The sequence below is a fragment of the Aythya marila genome (assembly GCF_965140915.1).
Source record: "Aythya marila genome assembly, chromosome: 2".
Taxonomy (NCBI): Eukaryota; Metazoa; Chordata; class Aves; order Anseriformes; family Anatidae; genus Aythya; species Aythya marila.
The window spans coordinates 20,826,505-20,840,003 of NC_139043.1; the positions used below are offsets into that span (position 1 = coordinate 20,826,505).

At 35.5% G+C, this 13,499-nt stretch overlaps 1 protein-coding gene across 1 annotated transcript in view; it reads right to left on the reverse strand.

The window, feature by feature from the left end:
* Nucleotides 1-13,214, reverse strand: part of MALRD1 (MAM and LDL receptor class A domain containing 1) — a gene marked incomplete at both ends in the record, with an annotated part of 250,796 nt that extends 237,582 nt beyond the window's left edge. The window contains 5 exons of the mRNA XM_082753206.1: nt 635-728; nt 6,120-6,278; nt 6,358-6,449; nt 9,571-9,701; nt 13,042-13,214. Coding sequence (XP_082609332.1) covers nt 635-728; nt 6,120-6,278; nt 6,358-6,449; nt 9,571-9,701; nt 13,042-13,214 — 649 coding nt within the window. The remainder of the gene's footprint in view (nt 1-634; nt 729-6,119; nt 6,279-6,357; nt 6,450-9,570; nt 9,702-13,041) is intronic.
* Nucleotides 13,215-13,499: the final 285 nt, after the last annotated feature.

Sequence of the window (13,499 nt, forward strand, 5' to 3'; positions counted from 1 at the left end):
GAAAGAGAAATATGAAATATTTTGCTGAAGAATCCCGACATGCACAGATGATTCAGCTGCAGAGCTGACCAGCCTGACATTACAGCTCTTGGATGTAGCAGAGCAGAACAAAATATCCCCACTACAACTGAGGAGCAGGACCTTTTACACATTTAAAAACACACACAAGTTTCTTAGGAATCTCCCTAAAGTCAGCTCCAAGGCTTTTCCTGAGCTGTCTGAAACAATTAGTTCTTTGGCCTGTTTCTGGCCAAAGATATTTTCTGCCCACTGAGACCTTGGTTTGCTCCTTGTTGCAGGGAGCTCCCAGTGTATATATGTATGTCTATATGTATGGTGTAACATACCAGATGTCTTAAGGTGTTTATTTTCATTCTTTGTAACTCTGTTTAGATGTAATATGACAGCTAATGGTTTGGGGGAATGAAAATGTGATAACGTGGAGTTAAGAAAGCTTTAGAGTAGCATATGGTTCTCTTTGTGTTTGTATTCTAATCAAAGGGAAAGACAAAGCAAAATTATCCGTTTCCAGGAAAAAAAAAAAAAAAAAAAAAAAAAAGAAGAAAAAAAAAAAAAAGAAAAAAAAAAAGAAAAAAAGGAAAAAGAAAAAGGAAAAAAAAAAAAGTATGCTTACCAAATGCTGGAGAACATCCTTCACTGAAAGAAATATCATCAATTGCAACAGTTGCATTTTGCCTCTGGGTTTCCACCATCGCCCGAAAGACAACCTACAGAATTTAACAGCAAATCAACAAGAAATGGTATTTACCAGTGCAATAGATGAAGGGGGCAAAATCAAAACTAAAACTAACCAATCAAACAAAGAAACAACAGAAAAAAAAAAAAAAAAAAAAAAAAAAACTACCAACCACCTTCCAAGATACTTCAGTCTTGTCTATATGGTTTCTATTAGAAACAAGAACTCGAGTCATAGACTTAATTTTGGAGAATTACTTTAGTGGCTTTTGCACATATCTGTGGCTTGTCAGCACAGATATATCATCTAAATCAAGAATGAAGTTGCAATTAAAATGAAGTATCTAGAAACCACAACAAAATACATTAAAACCTAAGCAGGGATCATAATATTTAGGAAATTGAGAGTGTTGTGTTTTATCAAACCATTCTTCCCCTGAGACTGGAAACATGAACCTTTCCTGGTTATTTTCAAAATTTATCAGAGACCTGTACTAAAGCCAGGGCATCAAACACTATTTCAGTCAGAAACCTTTCATTAACAAGGCTTTAGCCAAAACAAACCTTGAGGAGTACTCTGAAAAGCAAAACTCAACAGTTATTCTGCTCTAATAATACAACAGCAATACTTTTCCTAACAAAGCCTTCCATATAGATGAAGCTACAAATAGTCAACATTTCTGTCTTAAGGACAGATTTCTGTCTACTTTAGTAAATGTAGTGACTATACCACAATTCATCAGTTTTTGTGTAGTGAATTAGAAGAGGATTGAGCATCCACAGTCCTTGGAAGAAGCAATGATTTATAGTGCTTAATGTTAGAGGCAAGCATAGATGTATGAAGATAGGCTGTGCTACAGGATAATTCAATAAATTAGTCTCATGCTCTGAATTACCTTCTTTTTCCACTTGTGGTGTAAATGCCTGAAGTAACTAGGAAAATAAAACTAACATTCACATTTTTAAGGAAACGGTACAGCATTGAAGAGGCTTTCAGGGAAGGGCATAACTGCATTACCTGAGCGTTCCCTAGGCTCCCAACCTTAGATGCTATCGCGCTGGGGAAACTTGGTGTGCTAGCTCTAAGGAACAGCGCGGAGCGTAGAGTGGAGTGGAGATACCACGGCTAGGCTCTGTAACCAGGTGGGGCCTCGATTGTTCTTGTGCACAAAGCTGCACTTTTTGCCACCCTGAGCCAAAGACCTGTCATGTTTTGACAAATGCTGTACCCTAGTGTACTTTTTGTTCATTATAATATCACTATAATACCAAAACACACCTCCATCCCAAAAGCTACCCGCCTCCAAGGCACGACCACCCCTCACTGAGCATGCACACTGAATTTCTCGGAGCCTATTACTTTAAACGGAGACGGGAAAACTTTACACCAATCATAACTAAGATATGCTTGACTAGAGCCACTCAAGCTCCACCTAAAAGATAGAAAATAATATAAATTGGCCCAAGAGAGAGGGGATGTCAGGAAAGATACCACCGTCAGGGGAGATACCATCCTGAGGAAATACAACATCCTTAGGACCTCCTGACTCCTGGGATCAGTTGACGGGCTGACCCTCTCTCCCCCTCCCATTGGGACGCCTTTGGGTGAGATCTGAATATTTGCTTATAAATCTCTATAGAGTCTTTGATCCTTTTAACGCATTTATTTCTAGGCTGCGCACCTGTAACACCTGTAACACCTGTAACATCTATAACATCTGTAACACCTATAACACCTATAACACCTGTGTATTTCATGCATACTAGCTTGCTTTTGAAGACAGTCACTATCGCTGGCAATCCAAAAGAACCTGATTATCTGTTGCTGTAATAAACCATACTTGATTGCATTGTGATAGCTCTCATTAAGTGCAACTAGGGTAAGGGTGGTTATCCGTGATAGTTCAGTGTTCTGAATCCAACCAGACCCCCAGATGGTTAATGCGTTTTTGGTGAATGTCTGAACAGACCCCCAGACGGTTAATGCGTTTTTGGTGAATGTCTGATGGGACCCCCAGACGGTTAAGGTGTTTTTGGTGAATGTCCGACTGGTACAGTACTCTGAATCCGACCGGGCCCGTAACGGTTAATCAGCTACACCCCTTAACGCGACACCACTGACAACTAAAAGAAGTCTCTGAAACCTAGCTTTCTAGTTTAGGGATGCAAGTAAAATACAAAAACACACATACCCCCCAAAATTAAACATACAAATAACATTCTCTAAATGATTTCCTAGCCATCTCTTTAGATATTACCACTCTAGGCTTTTCCTGAGTCCTAGGGGCACAATCTACCTAGAGGCACAATCTAGCTCTTAATAGTGAATGTACAGAATTATCTAAGTAACAACTTTTAAAACATTAAACTTTGGGGGTAATTTTGTGCATCCTTTGAGGGTAAGGAATTGTTCCAGAATTTATAGGTAAAATGCAGGTTTTATCATCAACAGTACACTATTTCACTCTACAAGATTACACAATTCAGCAAAAGAATTGTGTGTGTGTTGTTTTAGTGTGTACTTGACCTGTGCAAAAGGTTTTTCAGCCTGCAAAATCAATTTATCTTGGCATTGTACAACCAGAGATATACACATCCTGATGCTCTGAATGCCCAGGGAAGTTTCTCCAAGGATAAAAGAAAATATTTATTTCTATTAAAGGCAATTAACCATAGGAGTGGAGCCAGATGCCCTGAAGTCTGTGAAAGGCTAACTATTGACTGGATTGGGAACAGAGTCAGCACTGCAACTCTGATCCCATCTCACTAGAGAAGTGCCGTTTCTATTTTTTTCCTCATCATGTCTTAACTTCCCCACTTCCTCAGTGACAGAAATGCTAGACACATCCATCTCTTCCTGAGTCTAAAGAAAAAAAATAAATAAATTACCATGGCTTTACCAGCAGATAACCAGGGGTACAATCTAGTAATAACCAAACCATTTCCTATCCACACTTGAGCAAGACTGTTCAGTTTTCCTTTTCAAACAAACTCTAGAGCTCTCCAGTCCAGAAGTCTGTGATGAAAATATCTACTAATGACAGCATTTGCTTGTAACAGTAATTAACAAGTGCTACATAAATACACCATTTCTATGGCTGTCAGAACAAATTAGTGCTGCAGCTCCATTAGCAGCAAATACAGCGTGAATGTCTGACACAAGCAGGGTTTCCCAAAACATTCCCATTGCAGCAGAAGAGACCAAGATTAAAGACAGGAAATGACCACAAACAGAATAGAATCCCTCAAGTCCAAAACCTTTTCTGTTGTTCAAATCTGTGAAGCAGAAGTTTGTTCTCAATAAAAGGGAGTAAAAGTAGTTTAGGAGAGCAAACCAGAACTTAGTTCTCCATAAACCAGCCAAAACAGATATAGCGAGATTGGGTTGTGCTGGAAAATTAAAGCAGTGATAATCTTCATGTTTCAGAATTCCCTATAAGTGGAGATATTTGAAAGCCAAAAAACAAAACACTACCCTGTAAAGACAGTCAATATTTTTTCTGTTTGTTTGTTTTGATGAGAAGGAGGAAGAGGCAAAAGGTATTAAACAGTCCGTATCAAAAGCTGGGAAAGTAAATAAGCAGCTGAGGCTGGTTTTAATTAAAATCTCACCTCTATTGTGCTTGAAAAATTGATGAAAAATATTCAAGCACTGTATTTCAAAAAATATTTTGCACAGAAAGGTGCTTGTTTGCTATTCATTTTTTTTCCATAGAAAATGTAATCATTACTAAGAAATTTTCTAAGTAAGAAATCTGAAAGTATAATCAAAATATTCAATGGACATGACAATTTATTGAGAGAGATTAAATGTCTGGCCATGACAAGGTTAAAGACTTTGATTATTTTGCTAGTTTGGAACAGAAAATAAATTATATTTCTAATATTTCCACTGCAATGGGAATTTTCCATGCTGGTGTGATAAACCTGCACAATTATTAATTATATTACAAGAGCTTTTTCCAAGTTAATTTGTGCATAACTGGAAACTTTTTATTGAAAAATGCTACAGACAGCCCTGTAAGGCTACGATGAAAAAAAAATACATAAATGAAAAAACAAAACAAAACAAACCAAACAAACAAACAAACAAACAAAAAAAAAAAAACAATTTCAGAAATGTAAATAAATTCCATCCACTTGCATGACCAGCATCTTGCTAGCTGTCATTGGAGGGAAAACTTGCAACCAAAGAAGGAAGTTTGCTCAGCTTTGTTTTCTGTGTTTGGTGAGGTGCCCAGCTACATTTCTTCAGACAACGGTAATGATTATTGTGGAAAGTTTGAAAACTGCCTCTTTAAAGCTGGCTGTGCCTATCCACTCACTTTTCAGAGGCCAAATGATAATAAGGTTGGCAAGCCATAATCTAATTAGGATTTGATCCAGCAGTTTAGAGGCAGAAAGACTGAATATTATATTGACAGACCCAGTCCCAGTCATTTCCCAGACCCAGTCATTTTTCTAAACAGTATGAAGAATGAAAAAGTAAATATAGAAATAAAGCCTTCCAATACAATCTCACATCGCTAAACATCCACTTTTATCAGATAAAGGTAAGTTATCAACAGGTAACAATACTGATACTTGAGTGAGTTGCACATATTTTGTAGCATACATACTTAGTCAGGGCTGAGCAGGCAAGTAATATTTTGAAAAGCCAGACTTGTGTGATGTTTTAACATAATGTTACCTCTGCACGTCAAGTAATTATGTTATTCTTATGGTTTACTGAAATAAGGCTTTGCCTTCGGATTTGTATGCTAAACAACTCTTCACAGTAACTACTGTAGAAGGAAATGTCTCTGATTTTTTTTGTCTGCTCCCAACTTTTCCTCCAGTATTTTGCATAATAAAGATCATACATTGTCCATATTATAGCCCTGTTATATTTATTGTTCTAATGCTTTGTGTAAATGTACATGTAAAAACATTGTAATAATCTAAGAGACTTGGATTATTTTTTCAGCAACTTTGAGCAAAATATAAATGTACATGTGTTCTGTGATAAAGGACAAAGCTACAATGAATAGTTAAGTATCTCTATAGAGCAGTATCTTCTAGTATAGAATAGTATTTCATAGACAACACATTTATAAACTAAATCTCATATATAACAATACAGTTAGACTGAGCCTAAATGCATAGTGTATTGAAAATTAAGATCCCAAGTATATCACTTCTATGGGCAGGTAGATAATTTATAATACAATGAGGCATTGTTTAAATTACGTTTGGCATTTAGCTTTAATACCACCAAGACATCAGAACAAGCGGTATTTGGTAGTGCCAATTCTAAGCTTCCAAATGTGCTCTCTGCTTTATCTTATGCTTTCCATTTACAAAATATTTAGATTCGTCTAATTAGAAAACACACTTATAAACCATTTACCAGGTTCAATTTACAGTCAACTCAAGTTACCCACCTCAAACTTTTCAGTGTTATTGATTGTGATGGTATTTGCTTTCCACTGATTTTGCAGTTCTCCTGAACCTTTCCAGATGTTTTTAACCGTATCCTTAGAGTGCTTTTGAAGTCCCACCATCAGTGTTCCACCCTGACTGATCCAATAATAAAATGTAATCTAGGACAAAAAAAAATCTTATTATTCCAGGGAAGTACTGTGACGAACAATGAAATACAAAGACTATGTATCAAAATACCTGGCAAACATGTTCTTGGTCAGTTGGAAGGAAAACAATGGTCCTTAAAACTGCAGAAGATCGCATTTCAGAGGACAATGAAAGGAAATAAGCTGGTAAAAAGAATAAAATGGAAACCTTATAAGTACATGAAAAATATTTACATATATATATTTAATGTATATATATGTACATTATGTATATATATATGTATGTATATATATGTGTGTATATATATGTATATATAGTTATATAAACTGTATATAAAAGGCACTATATAAAAGAAAAAGACGTAATCAGTATGAATTGGTGACTAAAAAGCTAACTAGATTTTTTTCCCCAGAAAAGATTCATAACACATTTGTAGCCGTTGTGTGCCAAGCTTTTGTTCATATTAAATTTTGATATAACACTTCTCTATTTTCTGGCTGAAATTTCAGTTAGGCTTCCAAAATATTTTATATGCTGACAGTTTGAATTCTCAGTAAGTGCAAAATTTTAGGACAAGCCTAAGACTAATTCAGTAAACTGATCAAAGGGCTTAAAGTTTTGAACAGTTTGCTTATTTCATACTTAAACAACAAACCATTGTGACCTACAAAAGACATTTATTACAGCAGATCATGCTTTTAAAGAGGTGGTGAAAGATGGAGAGGAAGCTATGGCACTCCTCTTTTCCAGAGGACATACGTATGTTTTTTGGCCACTCAGGAAATTTCCTCCCAGTGGTTGTGCTATCTCCATACATGGCCCTTATATGAAGGAATGGTTGTTCTCAGAGTCTCCACAGTACCATTACATTACAAAACAAATCCAAATAAAGTGTCTGTTTTAATTGAATGAGTAATGGTCAACAAGATCAAGTGAAATGTGGTTGTCACTACATCTCTTTCTGGCATGATTGTTTTAGATCTTCTAACAGATGGAGGGGAACTCCCCGTTTTAGGATACCAGATATTGTTAGTGAAAATTTTGCTCTTCCTTAACTGGATGATTTCAGAGGTGTTGGATGTTATAATTGAAGAAAGGGAGGAAAGAAGAAGGGAGGACTGTTATAGTAGAAGGAAGGGAGGAAAGAAAACACTTAACCTCACTTAACTTATTTTTTTTTCCCTCCTTTCCCTTCTCTCATCCTTCCCAAACTCCCAAATATCAGGTAAATTGTTGTCTTTTAATATTAATATGTAAAGGAAAGGAAAAAATGAAGAAAGGAGAAGAAAAAAAAAAAAAAAAAAAAAAAACAGAACTGGGATTGAAATTTAAAAAAAAAAAAAAAAAAAAAAAAAGTCCTAAAGACATCTACAGAAACAAAGAGCTGGAATTTTTAAGTAATTCAGTTATAAAACCACACACCTTGACTTCTCATCCTTGAGTGCAAGCAGAAAGTCATTGACAAAGGACCATAACACCACCTCAGTACTAGAGGCAGCTGAACCCCCATACTCTCACCCCACACCCCAGGAAACATCTTGCAACTTGCTAACAGTGCAGTGGCTGCACTCCCCTAGATTTTAGACCTTTCATGACTACTCAGTCAACACTTTTGGAGCCTGCCAGCCTCAAGGATATTCTTCCTACTCACAACACATGGTGGATTGGTGGACTAGGACCTTCTCCCTGACACCAATCTCTTTCATCAATTTTTCACTTCCATGATATTTTGAATTTTTTTATTTTGGTTCCTGAGGATAAATGCATTTAAACCTCTTAAACAAAATCAGATTTTACCTACCACAGGAAGTCTAAATCTTACACAGATGGGCTAGAAATAGTAACTTTAAGAAATTCTTTGAACAGTAATTTTACATTAAAACTCTGCACAGATAACAAGCTTCAATTATTAAAAAAAATAATTAGTGTTTTTGCTGGTTTTGATTTTGAAAGTTGTTGTCACTAATCTGTTCAACTACATTATCAGTGCAAATAAGAACCATGAGGAGAAACAAAGCTAAAGAGAACCAACTGGGTTCTAGTAAATGATTACATAAGCTTTCAAAGGATTACAACTACCAAGTGATCTTTGCTCTTCTGCTAATGTGTTTGCAATTACTCATCATGAAGGCAGGAACTCTTCCCTTTAATACTGTGTCATGGGGCTTAATTGTCACCATACAGTATCTTTTCTGGTCTTTAAGCAAGAACACACAGCAAGATTACATAGTCTGTTAAGTCTCCAGCAGTGGGAAAACTTGAATAGTTGTCATAAAGAGATTAGAATCAGCACTCACAGGAAATGAAAGTATAGTTTAGCCATTCACCTCGTAGAAAACTGAAATAATTTAATACATTTCATTCTCCATAGTCATTCAGTCTACAGGTCTGTATGCACAGCCTCTCATTAAGTTGAGTAGGCCCAAGTATTGAAGATTTCTGTCATCTGATCAAAATAAGAGATAGATATGGTTACAGGCCAATTTAGACCTGACAGCTACAATGGTGACTGAGCACCCTGAACAAGTAACTGGCAATATATAAATGACTGAACAGTTCTGGCCCCTTTACAGACATTTGAAGCTCATGGTTCTCAATCTTTTGCTGGCTTTGGGTATCTGAATAAGTTAAGTTTCCCATTCCCCACCCATTCTTCACAAGATAAGTTTAAACTTCTATTGGATATAGGCAAGAATATCTTCCAGGTCTTTGCTACCTCTTGGTACAATATACTACCAAGCAAAAAGAGACCCAAGAAACTTCAGCTAGGGCAATATTATTGCCTGGTTAATTATTTTTGATCTATGCAGAAGTTTAATAGATTTTTTTTCCCATTCCCAGAACCAGTCAGTCACTTTCCCTCAAAATATTAGAAAAAATAATGCTGATCACAGATGCATACATACATGCACTCTGGGAATTCAAAAAAAATAAAATAAAATAAAATCCAAGAATAGATGTAAATACATCTCAAGATAGGGGACCCAATGCTAGTTTCTAAAGTTTGCAGCTATCAAGATTTACATTATCACCTGATATCTCCATAACATCTAAATGTCATTGAGGCAGATAAATGTGACTCTTGATGACTGATTACTTATGACATACTTTTTCCTGGAATTCTAGGCTATTGTGATTATAAACACCTAAAAACTTGGGCAAGAACTTTCTATCTTATCTCAGAAAAAATGAGTCAGAATTCAACTCAGCTATCAAGAAAGTAACAATATTAAAGAAATAATATAGAACAGTAAATAATTTGTAAAAGCCAATGGTTCCTTCAAAGAACATGAGAGTTCTTACCAGTGTCATTCCCACTGTGGTCAGAGTATGGTGGTCCCACACTAGATTGACCATTTCTTCTAATCCATCCAAGCTGTAAATTCTCTTCTTGAAGAGCTTTGCAGAGATCATTTTCAAAATCACAGTTTTCACTGGGGGAACCTAAACTCAAGCAAATTCAAACCTCAAAACGAGAAACAGAAAGATACATTCTTATCATCACTTGCTACTCATACTCAACTCTCTGAGGAGGGTATGAGACTCAATACATAATTTATTCCTAGGAGAGAAAGACAGGTTTGTCTGTCCTTTGATTTCAAATAGTCTTTCTTCCATTGCATCGAACATGAAGGAAAATTGCATTGTGTGCAACTGCCTGGACTGCCCTGCCCTGTTCCTGGAAGCACTTCTTGTAATGGTGGAAAGATTTAAAAATAAAAAAATAAAAAAAAAAAAAAGTCTAATTAGATGCATCTCTAAAGAGCAAGTTTATTGCAACTTTACCCTAAACAAAAGGGCAAAAAACTTAGTTCATCTGCTTTTGCTTGAACACAACAGAGAAAGCTAAGGTAATGATCTGCTGTCTAAGCAGGATTCTGGTTAGACACAAGAGCTACAGCGCCTTCACGCTCCCTTGAAAATTAGTGCTCACTCCAGACCCTTATAAATGCTTTTGGTGTATTCTGTAATATTAACACACTTCACTAATCAATTTAAATAAAGTTGCAACTGCAGCATTTATAGTCACACTATGATGTCCAATTTCATAGCTTTCATATTCACATCAGCTTACAGCAACAGTTAATTATAAGGTGAGAGAGAGGAAAATAGATATAATTCACATAAGCATTGCAGAGTCAAGTTAATGTGCAGACTGGCTGATTCATCAACCAACATTTTATTGCTGCTTTTATTCTTTAGCTCTTTAAGTGGCTGAAGCACGTTAGTGGTTCATCAAAAGCACACACACTGCTGAGGCATATCTGCTTCACATTACAAGAAATGCACAAAGTCATGTTTAATATTCTCTTACAATTTTTCTCATAACTGAAATAAAAACATTAAAAAATCAAGATGTACAAAATAGTTAGAACACTATCTTTTTCAATAAAAACTCCTTGATCATTCATGATTAATTTTCAAGATATCAAGAGAATATTCGCTTTTACAGAAAATTTATCTTGAAAGAAAAACAATGTAAATTAGCTTGGAGATAAATTAACAAAGATAAAGTCACTGCCTAGAAAGAAAGAGGCCAGAAGGAAGAAACACTTGGGATGTTTTACCTATTATTTTTTTTTTTTCAGAATTCCCTGTTAATAAAACAATTGTAAAAAATAATCTCTAAGGAAAAAAAAAAAAGTCTCACAGAAACAAGCTTAGGTTAAGGTTCTATTTCAGTTGTAACTGTATAGAAAATGTCACTTGGGAGGGCAAAATATTTTTAAGAGAAATTGTTTATATATACTAATAGATATATATAAAATACTCAAATATTTATAGTGAATATTTTGCAATAGCAGTTCAGTTTTCAATAAACAAATAAATAAATGAGACCATAAGACTTATTCCACTCCTTTTCCAATGCTGTGCCAAAGCACAAATAAACCACATCCGAAAGCCAAAATGACATCAAAAAAGCATCATCTGAAATTCCATCTTTGATCCATTTTCAGTGCAGAAACATCTTTAAAACTGAGCAAAGCACAAAGAAAACAGCAGGGACCTGTCATGAACATAAGATTGCAGAGCTGAAGTTCAAGTAGAAAAATAACTTTGCAAAAATCCAAAATCAGAAGAGAGTGTAGCAGCAGGGTGAGAGTTCAAATTGACACCCTGATCTCTCTCTTCACATTTGACAGCTAACTTCTGTCCTGGAGCGATCCAGACCATTATCCAAGCAGCCCCATAATCCACAGCCAGTCACTCAGATCCTAGTTCCACGCCTCTTCCTCATCCTTAGTTTAAATACAACATTATTTGGTATTTAGGTCTTGCACACAGACCATAAGCTACTGTTTTTGTAAATTGAACTATGGAACAATCTATTCTACTATAATTTTAAGCATTTATCTGTAGCAGTATTCAGGTAACAAATGAGTAAAAAGCTTCAATAGAAGTTAATAAAAGAATACATATCTTCCTACATATTCTACAAGCATAATACTGAGTGTTGCCTAGTGGAAATGCTTTTTCCAAGAGAAACCAAGACTAAAAGGAAGGCTTCAAGCTATGTAGGGCAAATATAACATAACCATCTCTTGAGAAATTGATATACTAACTTGAGATATGTTAGTCACACATCAGGAGATTCAACAGGCCTAATTTAAAGTGAGATTTAAAGTGTTTCAGTGCAGCACAATAAAGTTGCAGAGTTTATTAATACACAAAATGGTGTTAACTATTGTCTTATTTGCAAAGGAACTAAAACCAAGTATCCTAGAGATGATTCTAGACTCCTGTTCCTAACATATATCTGGATTATATTTGGATAAAAATCATGTCAAAGAAAAATCCCAGGTATCTGGGCACACAATCATAACTTGAGGAATCTGGATTTAAGTTGCTGTTCTTCCAGATATCGGCTGAATGCACTAATTATTAACGTGTTCTAATTAATATGTGTGCACAGATAAACACAGATACATCTAAAGATCATCTACTTTAAATTTAAAGCTAAGCCCCCATAATCCAACAAATAAAATAGCTTTCTTTGTTACATGGTGAATGAGAGAACTTACATAAGCTTTTAATTAAAATTAGAAGTCTCAACAAATCCAAGATCTTTGAACCCCAGATCAAGGGTCCTCAGAGAGCAGGACTATCTAATGCATCATATGAAATCATTTGCAGAACAATTTTGTGTTACAGTCAGAGTTCTGAAATAGTAGATTTCTGATGCAAATTTACCCAGACAATATCAGTTCAAATGCATTTTCATTGCTTAGATTCCCTTCAGGAAAACAGCAGCAATCATATTCACAGCCTCTTAATGTTACAAGATTAAGCTAGGACTATCAGTTCATAAATTCAAGAAAATTTCTCCCCTTCTTTCTAGGAAGAAAAAAAAAAAATCATTTTTCTTTATATCTTTATATAATTGACTCTATTTACAAGTATTCTGTTTTATTTTCTTATGCCTTGATCCAGATACATTTTATGAAGCCTGAATTTCAGCAAAAAATTTTATCATGATTTGAGAAAACAGTAATTCTTGTTAAATTTCCTCTGAATTGTAAATGGATGATGAGACACTCACTTTGACACATAATATCAGTACGAAGCTTTATGAAAGAGGTGCAGTATATAGGCTGAAATTGAAGCAGGAAGAAATAAATTGAAAGAAGAAACAGAGACTTAGAAAATGAGAAGAAAAAGGAGAGACAGGGAGCAGAATTCCCAAATACTTTTTTTAACATGAAAAATCCCACCCCCAGTTCCTACCGCTGCCATGTTGTTATCGAACGGTATGACACTTATACTAAAGCTCACTGAGACTTACCTTGTCTCTCATCACTGCTGCCTCCACAGCAGTTGGTGAAAACACACAGCTCCCCAGATGGAGTAGAGGAGCCATCACCACATTGGCATTGACTTCCTGCAGGTGACTGAATATCTGCCAGAGCAACACAGTATAACACACAAAAAATTATGAATTTGTTCATGAGCTATGCTACTATCCAAGCTTTCACTCAGAAAAATATTTGCTGCTATCTGTCTATTATTTGTCATAAAGTATCTTTGAAAAACAAGTGTTTCCACACATCTCTGAAAGACTTTTTCAGAACGTCACTTCCCAAATCCACAGTTAAATGAAACATGGCTTCTATGAAGCAGCGACTTTCAACCTGGTGTGTCTTTGGATAATATTTAACTGAATTATAACATTGTTTTCATAACATTTTTTTATGACTATAAAGTTCTGATGTATGCTATGCAAGTCAAGTGTG